Source organism: Candoia aspera, chromosome 7 (assembly GCF_035149785.1).
Source record: "Candoia aspera isolate rCanAsp1 chromosome 7, rCanAsp1.hap2, whole genome shotgun sequence".
Classification (NCBI taxonomy): Eukaryota; Metazoa; Chordata; class Lepidosauria; order Squamata; family Boidae; genus Candoia; species Candoia aspera.
Genome location: NC_086159.1, coordinates 84122712 through 84135320, shown reverse-complemented (window position 1 = coordinate 84135320; position 12609 = coordinate 84122712). Strand labels below are relative to the sequence as shown.

Here is a 12609-nt window from a genome sequence, read left to right as displayed (position 1 = left end):
TGGCACGAGGAGGACAGGGAGCTTCTGTCTTCTGAATCATTGTCCACAGCAGGTGGAGATGCCAAAGCAGAACACCCACCGCCGCAGAAAGAGGAACGTTGCAGCTCTGAGGTCAGTGTTGTTTTGACCTGCTTCAGGCTTTGCCTTGGAGATGCCTGCTGTGCCACTTGCTCTGCCTGCAAAGCACAGGCCAAAAAGAGAGTGGACATAGGCAGCTGTTTGTGCCACTGGGGAACACCAGTGGGCAAACTGCTGATGATTAGCAGTAGGGCGCTTGTTCTAGAGCAGGGTGACTTTGAAGTGGGTAAAACAGCCATTGGCAGGCAAACAGGTAGGGGGTCCAAAGTTGGCAGATGATGTGTGCTGCTGTCACAAGGCTGATTGCTTTGTTGTGTTAATATCTATGGAAGAGTTAAGCAGCCAATGTTTTTTCTCTAGGACAGATAGACACACAAGTCCAGTAAAGAGCAATATACAGAAGTTGCTAAACTCCATTGTTGCTTGCTTGTATTGCTTCCAATATGAATTTTTTTAAAATGCTATTTTTAAAAGAATAATCCTCTTCGCCAACTTTTTTGTAGATTGAATGATTGATACTTCTAAAACAAAGACCACCACTCCATCTTCATGGCCCTAGGAAGGGAATTAAGATTTTGGGCCAAATTTCCATTATTTCTTATTGAGTTCCAACTTTCATTCTGTCTAGGGCTACCAAATCTGGGCTTCAAAAGTCCAGATAACCCTTAACTGGGTGCTGAGAATTAGTGCTTTCTGTATCTCTTTGCTGCCATCTAGTGGTCATATGTTACTCTTGCAAGTTAGATCCAGTGGCTTTAGTAGAGTATTTGTTGGGTGGAATCTGTTGGGCATAAGAGTAAGGAGTCCCTCTCTTCTTGCCATAGCACAGGAAGGTTGTTAGAAGGAAATCAGAATATCTCTGCTGTAGTTGTATGTGAGGATATATTGGTTCTAAATTGAAAATAATGCAGTTGTTGTAATTCTTTCAACCCCACCCTGTTCATCTCAATAAATCTTATTAAAAAGAACTCTGTGAGAATCATGCCTGGGAAAGAATCACTTCCAATTTTAGGCAACTATGAAACAGCCTGAGACTGAATGGAAGTGTCTGAAACCGAAATAAAATCAGTTTATTGTGCACCCTTACTGCTCTACTCCACACCTCCTTACAGCGATTCAAGTGTTTTGTGCTCTGTTTTCAAGCCGGTTGTGGATCCACCTTATTGTAAACTGACACAGCTTACTTTTAACCAAATTGCTAGTTTGAAATATTTTTCTGCAGTCAAGATATAGGTGGCCTTTCCTAACCACAGTGATGCCAAAATGATGAAGTAAGTGTTGCTGTATCCCAAAACAAGCTCCACCCTTTTGTACATGCATCATTTTACATTTCACTCGCTTCCTCACCCAGCCCTGCAGAGAGATTTATTTGCCTGCTTGCCAAGCCCAAGGATCAAGATATGTTATGTCTGCATTATATCCAAGTAAATTCTTCCTAAATCTATTAAGTTTCCCAATCAACAACCAGATCTTCTTCTGGCACAACACTTGAGGAATCAGTGCAGGCCTCCAGTAACCCCTGTTTTGTTTTCAAAGTATTTACATATCAATCACAATATGATCTGTGTCGAGAATTAACAAACCAAATGAGGGTTGTTCCACTTACCTTTTTGTTCTAATTGTCAGTCTGATCTGGGAGTGCATAGAGGAAGACTATGGCAAGGTTTTTCGGAAGTGGTTTGCCATTCCCTCCTTCCTAGGGCTGAGAGACAGTGACTGGCCCAAAGTCACCCAGCTGGCTTTGTGCCTAAGGCGGGACTAGAACTCACAGTCTCCTGGTTTCTAGCCTGGTGCCTTAACCAGGACACCAGACTGGATCTCGCCGTTTGGGTGAGGATAAATCAGGAATCTTCGTTGAAGAAGAGGATTTTCTGCCCATAGAAGTGGAAGATGTGGAGGTGATGAATGCAGTCCAGTTAGCAACTTAGTGATTGGTGTGAGGCCTCCAATAACTAATAGCTTATTATGCTGTTCTGCCAAGCTTTAAATAAATGGACAGGCCTTAGCCCAGGACTTTCGAGTAGAGTGAACTACTAGTCATAGGATAATTCTGTGGATAAAATGAAGGACACCCTCTTTGTAAGCTAGAGTTCCCAAAGAAAGGCAAGATATAAATGCAATAAATTAACAGTAAAATCAAATGACTACATCCTAGATCAGTGAAACAGTAAAATCAAATGACTACATCCAGATTTGTTACTGCTGGCTGAAAGCAACTTCTGTTTTCTGATGGACCTTTCTAGCTTACTGCACCTTTGCTGCCTGGACCCACTTCTGCTTCCTGACTCTTGCCACTGAACCTTGACTGGGATTTCATCTGGTTCAGCTTTGGCTTTTCAGCTGAATTCCTGACTGCTCTTTCATGCATTTCTCTGGCAATGAGGAATTGCTCTGGAATTAAACCAGGGGGACAAAGTATGGTGCACAGATGTTCCTCAGCTGTTCACCCTAAGCATCCTGGGATTGCTCCAAGATTGGCAAAATGACAAAAAATGACAAAATTTCAGGAACGTGAATTAGGCTTATCGGTGTTGTTTTAAGGGTAGTATTAATGGGAGCAAAAAAAAAAAAAAAATCAGCCGATGTAATTTCAGCCCTTTTGGGTGCTGGCATGGTCTATCCCCAGGTGGCTTTCATGGTCTTCCGTGGAAGGTTGGTGGCTGAGTTGCTGGCCTGAACCCTTCAGCTGTCACCCCTGGATTAGTCCTTGGGCTGTGGGAAGGAAGCAGGTTTGGCTGAAGACGAGGTGTGAAGCAGCAGAGCCCCTGGCTAGGGCTGTGGTGGCCTCCCCCCACCCTGACATTCAGACGGGCCTGGATGACCACCTGTCGGGGAGGACTTAGTGGATTCCTGCACTGAGCAGGAGGTTGGATTAGATGCCCCCAAAGGTTCCTTCTCTGTCATCTATTCTGTGACTTTTGTTCTGCCATTTGGGACAGATTCCAGAAGGGGGAGGGAGGGGGGTGAGCAGGGGGCCATCATCCCAAAAGCTGTTCACCTGGGCAATCCTTTGCTTCACAGGGTAGCTGTCGCCAGTAGTCTCCTGAGGAGGATCTTTTCCTCCCTCCCTCCCTCCCTCCCTTTTGTAAATTTATTTATTTCTTCTTAGTCTTTTTCTGTAATTGTGCAGCTACAGTTCATGCATATTTGTTTTATTTGTTCCTTTAATATGCATTGAAGATGAAGCATACAATATTTTCTTTCTTTTTCTTCGCTTACTGCTATGAAGGAGACTGTAGCATAGTAGTTTGGCAGCAGCTGTCCTGAACATGTGAATTTTCTCTTCACTTTTTTTCTCCAATCAGATCATTCCTCCCCAGGTTTTTTTTCCCCTGCTATTTCTCTCTCTAGGTCAGAATATATCCTTTAAAAAATGCTTTTGTATCAGAATATGAGAAAACGTTTAGCTGCTAATGATTTCATATATATTAAAATTGAATAGAAAATGACGGGGAAGACCTTGGAATTAAATCATGAGCAGAATAACTAAGAAATTGGACTATATTGTCTCTTAATAAGAGAGAGAGAGAAAGGGAGAAAGTCCCATTCAGATGTTAATGAACGATACAATCCATTTCTGCCAATTGCTGTGCTAGAATGATTCCCTTGGTCAGTCCCCAGTGAGGAAAATCTGTATTTCTTGATGTCCTGAGAGATTCCACAAATGGGAGAGCAATCAAGAAGCAGTTTGGCACCTTAAACATGCAACTGTTTACAATGATGTTCAGAATTCTGTGGATTTTGGCCCGACCTGCAGTCCAGACAGGGTGGCCTCAGCTGCTGGGCATGAGGAGCTCTTACAGACCTTGGCCAGCCACAGAAGTGCCACTAACATAAAATATGTGGAGTTAAGGGAGGCAGCCCAGAACCTCTTCGCAGATGAAAGGGGAATGCCAGGAACCCCCTGGCAGGCTTGGTCAGGGAGTCAGGCGATGATGTGGCCAGTGTTCCAGGGAGAGGGGCAAAGGAATTCAAGGTGGTGGCCCTGACCACGCAGCAGGTGTGAAAAACGGTAGGGCTTCAACCTGTGGAGTGTCCATGGGGTCTTTAAGGAATGGAAACACCCAGGAAGAGTCAGTAAAAGAGGGAAGGAATGCCTCTCCAGAAAGCTTGGCGAGGAAGGTGGCCGCCATTTCCACACAGCCAGACCCGCAAGGGCAGATGCCTTCTTGAAAAGTTAGCTAACAAGGCAGGTGGCGGGACTTAAAACACAGCCTGGGAAATATTTCCAGGATGTGGGCACAGTTAGAAGAGTTAGGGTGCTTCAGCCTGCAGGATTTGAAATTTTGGGGTACCCCGCACTGGCCAAGAGAGTCTCTGGCCCTGCCACAGGTGATCCCCGAGAAAGTCTCTGGGAAGCCACAGGCAATTGTGTCCCTGAACCAACCTTCCCCCATCCAGGAGTGCCGGAGTCGCTGCATGCCTGGGAGGAATTTCTGCTCCCGCCGGCAGCCAAGCATGCGTGGCCCCGCAGTCCCCGACTGGCCTCGGCAATCCAGTTTCCAGGCAAGTGCTGCTTTTAGACTGCACCACCTTGAGCTCCGCATAAGGAAGCCGGGCCAGATCTTTTGCCACCAGAACTTCAGAGCGGTTGGTACAAAATTTCCTTGTTGCCCATGGAAAATGCAAAGCAGCTGCTGCGGGGTCACAGATTGACCTGAGGCTCTTTTACTGCTGCAGTATGAAATACCAAAGGTGGGTGTTTAAAATATCTTCACTGATCAGTTCTGTTACCATAAATAATCCATTTTGATGTCCCTGGTTTGCTGAAGCCCAAGCAGCATGAGGCTTACCTTCAGACAATGGAAGGAAAAGGTGAACAGCAGCCCCATCTTGATTAAGGTCTCGGAAGGGTCTGCAGAAGCTCCATAAAGGGCCTGTGGTGCCATCCCTGCACAAGCAGATTTGCAAGCATTTCCTGGCCAATTTAAGAGCACGAGGGCCTGACCCTCAGATTGGATCGGTTTTGCTTTTTTCCCCCTTGCAATCAAATGGATGTGGCCCTTAATATCAACAAAGGCAACGCAGAATGAAGTTTTGAGCTGCTTGGAATATTTTATCACGGTTAGCTGTAATACTCCTCCCTGGTTGATATAGATCCACGTAAGCCTACACCCATCTTGTTCCTCCTGTAATATTTCAGCCCTGGCATTTCAGACATAACGGTCTGGGTTGTCTATCATATTCAGCCTGTAGCTAATAGGGTCAACCCTGTTACCTGTTTCTTCAGGTAATGGTAACAGCTATGCTGCCAAACGGTGATGCCAGGATTGCACTATCCTTCATGAATTCCGTAGGAGGACATGGCTGCGTGGGCTTTGTCCCCTTTTAGGTGGTAGTTTCAGAGATGGCGTAATGGCTCTTGGTGGCAGAAGGCAGCGCTAAGCCCAACCGGAAGGAGGAACCAGCAGGCTTCTGATAGAACGACTGGCCAGAGGCTTCCCAGGCCATGTGCCAACTCTTTATTTGGTCTCCGAGGGCAAAGCAGCTGCAACCAATTGCAAAGTATTCATACGTTAGCATCAAATTAGATATTTTTACCTTGCTTAAAGCAACCTTTATTGAAGAACAGAATGCTTTCACCTGGACCTACGCTTGCCATTGTTGGCTTAAGACAGAATTACGGCACCCTCGAGCACCAGCCCGCTGGTTCCTTCACCGTCCCCATTTCAGAATGGGAAAGGTCTGCTCAGCTGCTCTGGAGTGGATGCCCAGGGCCAGAGCCACCACTGGTTCTTCTCTGGGCCTTCACCATTACCTCTGAGTTGCTGAAGCAGCAGCTTTCCTAACTGGTGTTGTAAGATTCTCCCGCTTCAGCTTAGGAACATCTCAGATTTGTTCTCTGGCTCTTGGCTTCAGCGTCCAAGTCCCTCGCTGAGTCTCCCCTTGATCACATACCCTGTCTGAGAGCTGCAGTTCAAACGTTTGTGTCCCACATCACTGTCACGGGTCCTAACAAATATGCACACAATCAAAGGTGCCTTCGTGTGCTTTTCCTCTGATGGGATCCTTGCCACCATCTTCCTGCAAGGCCCCTCTGGAGTCCGTGTAGGGCAAACAGGACAAACTTTGCTCAAGAGAATCAATGGGCACAAGTTTGACATCAGGACTCAGAAGAAGGACAAAGCAGCCTGCCAGGGCACTCCGTTGCAGACCTCAAAGTGATTGTTTCGGGAAAATGAGACTTTAACAGCACCTTTGAGCAAGATTTTGCTGAATTCAAATACGTCAGAAGGTATCAGGCAATGTTGGAAGGTCTCCTCAAACACAATGGGATTTTAACACGTTATAATCGTTAATTGATCAGGTACTTGCAATCTGTATGACGTGTAACCTGCATCTTGCATAACCAGCCTGTCTTTGCCTCCTTTCCCATTCAGCCCTGCTCCCAGTTCAAATCCTACATCAGAAGCTCCTGAAAGGTTCTGCCTTTTAATAAAATTGGATAGTTGAAAAGGGGCTACCAGACCCCTCCTGATTTTCTGCCCCCATAAACTAACACAGCTGGAGGGTGTGTTAGTCTACACAAAGCTTGGCATTTATGTGGAGATCTTAGCTTAAAGACCTTTTGTAACTTAATGAGCAGAGCACATTAAGAGATTTTGGATTTTTGTCTCTCGGTAACTCTCAGGAAAGCATTAGGTTTGAAGTATCAGCCTACAGGCCTGGCACTGACATTAGGAAAGAGCAAACATCCCAGAGCATCTATGTCCATTTAAAAGATTGCCTTTTTTTGTAGGCTTGTGTGTTTCTGTCCTTCAGTATCTTTAAGAAGCTTGCAAGGGCTAGGGGTCAAGGCAGGTTGTACAAAGAGACACATTGTATGGGTCACAGCTGGTGGGATCCAAATCTTTTAAAAGGAGCCAGTAGAAAATCAAGCCATTTACGTCTCAAGGAAAGTTCCATTTTGACAGTTATTGGACCATTCCTACAATGTTAGTCATAATGTGTTTATTCACGTGGTTCAGAGTGTTTGGTGCAGCCGGTCTTTCTGCTGTGTTCCGCCATCATGCGACCTGCTGGACCCCCATTAGCAAATGTTGCATAGAGCGCCTAGGGCAGGGAGGAAAAGTGAAATTGCTGGCACTGTGTGAAATCCCTCAGGTAGCTTCAGACATCCATTTTACCCTGCATCAGAGACTGTGTGGCGAAACTCTTAACTGCCTGAATGACAACGCTGAATGATTCTTTCTGTGGTCTCAGTAGAACGTTTATTTACTTTATAAATTATCTGTAGCACACCTACCTTTTTTTGCATTTCTTGCAGGCATTTATAAGGTGAGCCAGTATGTCTTAGATACTAGTTAGATACCAGTGGAGATACTTAGCACAGATTCTGTCTAGTGAGGAAAGGCTGACTGAGTCCATGGAGGAACTGCACCGATTTCAGAGAGGGCGTCCTTGCTAGTATGCTGTAGGGCGACAGTTCACTGTTAACTGAGTGTGCAGATCATGATTTCCTCTTGGATAATTGGGATAGTAGGGCGTATCCATCTGTCTCATGAAGTAGTGCGCAAGTTCTAAACGGAAATCTTCCAAGATTCCTTCTTGGTGTTCCCCAATTCAAGTACGCCCTTCCCAAATAAATAAGGCAGGGAAGTAAGTTCTAATCTGTTAACAAAACCTAGTGTTATGCTAGCAAATTGGATTGATTTTGCTTCTCTTTTCTCTCTCTCCCTTGAACCAAATTTTATTTAGCAATTGATAAAAAAGAAAAATTGCTCTCCAGGCAGATAAAGCGTTGCCTGCTTATTGCAGAAGAACACGGGCTCTTTGAAAAGAGAAGGATGTTGACGATGGAGGCAGACTTGTGTCTGGTGGAGCAGAGAGAATCGATTGCCAGCCAGCTTGCTAGCTTGCCTCTCCCCCCTGATATAGCACCTCCTCACAAGCAGACCAGAGCTTGGTGGGTCAGCAAAAAGAAGACAACCTTGAAAAGGCCTGGAGGGATGTTTAATGAAGGGGATATTCCGAAGACTCAGCTCAGCAGCTCTTACAGAATTAGAAAATCTGAGAGCTGGGAAGGCCAAGGAGGCCAATGAATCTGACCCTCTCCTCAGGGCAGAAATCTCAGGCAGAGGACTGTTGGGTCTCCACTTCTCTGAGCCCATGGTCCCACAGTCAGACAGCTCAGGCTGTTAAGAAGGGGTTTGATTTGGTTTCAGCATTCATTTCGAAGCTGCCTTTCTATACATTTAATCCATAATTTCCATGTCCTCCGCTATGGAACAGGGAACAGGTCTTGACCTTCTTCTGTGAGACTTCATTTTAAGTATTTAAAGGGTGCCATCATAATCCTGTCATCTTTCCTCAAGGCTAAACATGTCCTTCAGTTTCTGTCTGAAGCTGCTGAGCAACCAGGGATGGTAGGACCACATACCCCCTTTCAAAGAGGCATTTATCACTGCCAAGACCCAACCACATGCCCCCTCTTGGGAGGTCTTGGCCAGCCAGGAGGGACATGGATCTAAACAGGTGGCTGAACTGTCAGCCGCAAGAACTCCATCCGCTTCTTCAGGCCCAGCAAAGGAAATGGCTCTTTTCTGACCCTCTTTCAGGCCCTGTTCTCATTCTCTCCTCTTGCTGTGGGATCCTGCTCATCTTTGTGCTGAGTTTATTTAGCACAGGGTTAGAATTTGTAGTGTCATAGCAATAAAAGTCAGCTGTCTCTGGCTACAATGCTGGTCCAAAAATATTTTGCACATCTGCCAAGAGTTTCAGATTAACTTGGCAAGTTTCTAATTTTAAACACTGTAATAGGAAAATACTCCCTCATTTTCTATGCATGTAAAAACATTAAGAATGCTTTCAGTGTGGAATAGCACATCCAGTGAAGGAGCTTATCCAGCGGAGTCAAGACAAAATGATGTTTCCCTGGATTTGCTGCAGTTCTCCTGATACTTCCCATTTGGGGGGGCATCTATCATGTTAATACAACTTTTAAATGCAACTTTCCACAACTTGGCATCTTTCAGATGTTTTGAGACATCCTGGCTAAAACATTCTGGGCATTGCCAACTTGGCATATTTGGAGTGGAAGCCACCAGGTTGGAAGAGTTTACTTTTAATGTTAGAAAATTGGCAAAAAAGAGAAGTTAAGAAAAATGATCTTGTACTTCCTAGAACCTTTCCTAAGCTGCGGGAGAAAGTGCCTGAAGTCTGTATTTTTTCTTTTGTTAACTTGGCTAGTGACCACCACGCTTCTTCTAGTCCACTGTTTCACCAACTTACACAGCAGTGGGGAGATATAAATGAACTCTGAGAAGATAGTAGAGGGGACTATTACAAAATTATAAATGGCCAACAGCAGGGTTTTCACATGACAATTTTTTAAATATATGGTGAGGAACATATTTTTAGATAGCCATCTGTTTAGGACCATGAGTTAGAATAAAAGTGAATTAATGAAGAAGCACATAGAGTCTATTTAAAGAAGAAGGAATTTGTGGAAACCCTTCCCTGTGGAAGTCAGTGATCCTGTCCCCCAGGCAGAGCACTTTGGCCTCTTCCCAGCCCCCAACATCAACTGAGGTTCCTTTATGCCTGAATGTATTGAAGGGGAGACAGAGTTATTTAGGGCAACCAGGTCTGGGCTGCCAAAATCCCAAAAAGTAACTCAGGGTGGGTGTTTTCTATACCTCTACTGTCACCTAGTGATCAGCTGGATCTTTGCACCCAGTTTGGGTCACCCTGAGTTTCTAGCAGGCCCACCACAGTGGAGAGTGGGTGAGGAGGCATCTCCCTCCTCTCACCAGCCCAAAGGCCGGTCTCCTTCCACGGGACAAATGGCAAAGGCACATTTATTTATTATTAAAGCTCGAGTGGAGTTTTTCCTTTCCTAATCCCTTCTCTCTCTTTTTGTCTCACTTTTTGTTCAGTTGTGCGGCTGTGGGCTCTTGGGTGTGGGAATATGGCTCTCCGTGTCCCAAGGAAACTTTGCCACCTTTTCTCCCACTTTCCCATCACTGTCAGCTGCCAACCTGGTCATTGCCATCGGAACCATTGTCATGGTGACAGCCTTCCTGGGCTGCTTGGGTGCTATCAAGGAAAACAAGTGCCTCCTCTTAAGCGTAAGTTGGCACTGCCAGCGTGTGTGTTTGTGTGTGGGTCTTCTGTTTCATTTTGGTTTACAAAATACACTTCAAGCCAGGGACCTGAGAAATTGCCTTTTTATCCCCAAAACCTCCACCACATTAGAAGCATCCAGCATCCAAGCCAAATTATCAGTAAAAGTGAGCTTAGTTTTCCTTTTTGTAAATTGGGTAGTCCAAAACTCTCTTTCCTTTGCATATCTCACTTGCTGGCTAAAATAGCTGAATGTAGCATGCAAGAGTCTGGAAAGAGAGAATAAGTTGTCACTGAAAACCAGCTTTGCTAAAATAACTATCATAATAGAATTATTAGTTGTACAGCCTGCCCAAGTTCAAAGACACAGAGCAGAATAAATCCATCTCCGGTTACTTTTAAAATGAAAAAAGGGAGGGAGCTTTATGACGTTCCGAGATAAAGGGTTCCAAAGTGTGGGCCACCATGGAGAAGGCCCATGTGCCCCTAGTTTCAGATAAGGGGGGCCCTCTTAACAGGCCTCCCAACGTGTTCCAGGCAGATTCAGTTCTGGCCAGGTGGTACCTGATGTGAACTGGTGCACCACCATGGTGGCCAGGGCACCGATTACAAAAGAGGTTGACCAGCCAATCTCGCTGCCACCTTCTGGACCATCTGTGGCTTCCGAGTTGTCTTCAAAGGTTGCTGAGCACATTACAGTAATCCAAATGATCAAGAGATGATTTGCTGTCACCAAGGCCTTCAGTTCCAGGTGGAGTCAGAACTGGCACCTCCGCTGAAGCTGGGCAAAGCTCCCCCCACCCCACGTCATGGCCTCCAGTTGCTGTTGAAGCAGGAGCCTTAGTCGAAGAAGACACCCAGATCACAACCCAGCTCCTTTGGGGGAATCGTGACCCCATTCAGGGACTGCTGGACCAATCTTCCAGGACATGTGATGATGTGCAGCAGCTGCCTTGGAGGGATTTAATCTGAGCTGATTTCCCTTGTTTTAATTATGCTTAAGTAGGTTAATGTAGCTACAACTCATGTTTTCCTGTTCAGCACTGTCATTTACATGAGATTTTCTAAACCCTTTTCATTCTCTGATTCTGACACTCCACTCTGTTTGTTTTACTCTTTCTTTCAGTTTTTTGTTGTTTTGCTGATCATTCTCCTGGCTGAGCTGATACTACTTATTTTGTTCTTTGTTTATATGGACAAGGTAAGTGTTTATATAGCCACACACACAGCACTAGGCTGCTCAGCTCATCCTCTGAACCAAAGCTGCTTTTTTATAGTGTAATTCCTTGGAAAAATACATGCAGACATATTCCCTCAGAAGATAATCGGCATCAAGGCACGAATGTTGTTGAAGCAGGTTCTACAGAAAGGGTACATTCAGTTGAGCGAAGAAAGACGCAAGAACTAGGTCAACAGAGAAAGAAATTAACAGTTTATTTATGGTGCTGTGCATGACTTGTCAGAGAACAGCTGTTGGTCATTGCCAAACCATAAATTCTTTGGATAAAATTATGCAACTATAGATGGAAAGGTCTGAAGAAACATTAATTTGCAAACCATTTCCTAACTCAGAACCCACTAGGAGTATTTAGACCATTAACCAACTCACTCCCAAAAGAAAATCTGTTTATGGCATAAAAAGGTGGAGAAAAAAAATAGCTTGAAAATATACCTTTGTATGAGATACTGCTTTTATACCAACGGTTTTAGAACATTAGTATTAGTATTATTAATATTATTATTAATATTAATATTTTTATCATTCAATCATCTCTGATTCTCAGAGACTGCCTGGACAAGTCCCTACAGTTTTCTTGGCAAGGTTTTTCAGAAGTGGTTTGCCATTGCCTCCTTTCTGGGGCTGAGAGAGAGGGACTGGCCCAGGGTCACTCAGCTGGCTTCGTGCCCAAGGCAGGACTAGAACTCACCATCTCTCAGTTTCAAGCTTGATGCCTTAACCACGACACCAAGCTGGCTCTCAGTATTAGTGGAGAGAGCACTGAGCCTTTGGGGACCCTGCAAATCAGGGGCCTTCACCTCAACTAATTACCTCCTGTCGGCCTGACTGGAACCAGGCACAGAGGAAAGAGGAAAACCACTGCAACATCGAGCCCCCCACTCTCATGCCCTAGTTGGTCCAGAAGGAAACCATGATGGATGGTATCAAAGCTGATACCTCTAGTGTTAGTATTATCTGGACCTTTTCCAGTCAGGTTTGAGCTTAGGACGTAACACTGAGTTGACAAGGATTGCATTTATTCATTACCTCTGGTGGAGCCAGGACAAAGTGGAGTGACCATGCTAGCTGACCTTGATCTCAGCAGCTTTGATACCACTGACCACGGTTTCCTTCTGGACCAACTAAGGGGAGTGGGGAGGGGCTCAGTGTTGCAGTGGCTGTCCTTTTTCCTCCATGCCTGGTTCCAGCCAGGCCGACAGGAGGGGAGAGGTTGAGGCGAAGGCCTT

At 45.2% G+C, this 12609-nt stretch overlaps 1 protein-coding gene across 3 annotated transcripts in view; it reads left to right on the top strand.

Annotated features, from left to right (window-relative positions):
* TSPAN9 (tetraspanin 9) overlaps positions 1-12609 on the top strand; it is a 261741-nt gene that overhangs the window by 35260 nt on the left and 213872 nt on the right. For all 3 annotated transcript variants that reach the window (XR_010068302.1, XM_063308381.1, XM_063308383.1), the window contains 2 exons: positions 9957-10148; positions 11270-11344. Coding sequence is in view for 2 of the 3 variants with exons in the window: in XM_063308381.1 (XP_063164451.1) it covers positions 9957-10148; positions 11270-11344 (267 nt within the window). In the remaining variant the exon portion in view is untranslated. The remainder of the gene's footprint in view (positions 1-9956; positions 10149-11269; positions 11345-12609) is intronic.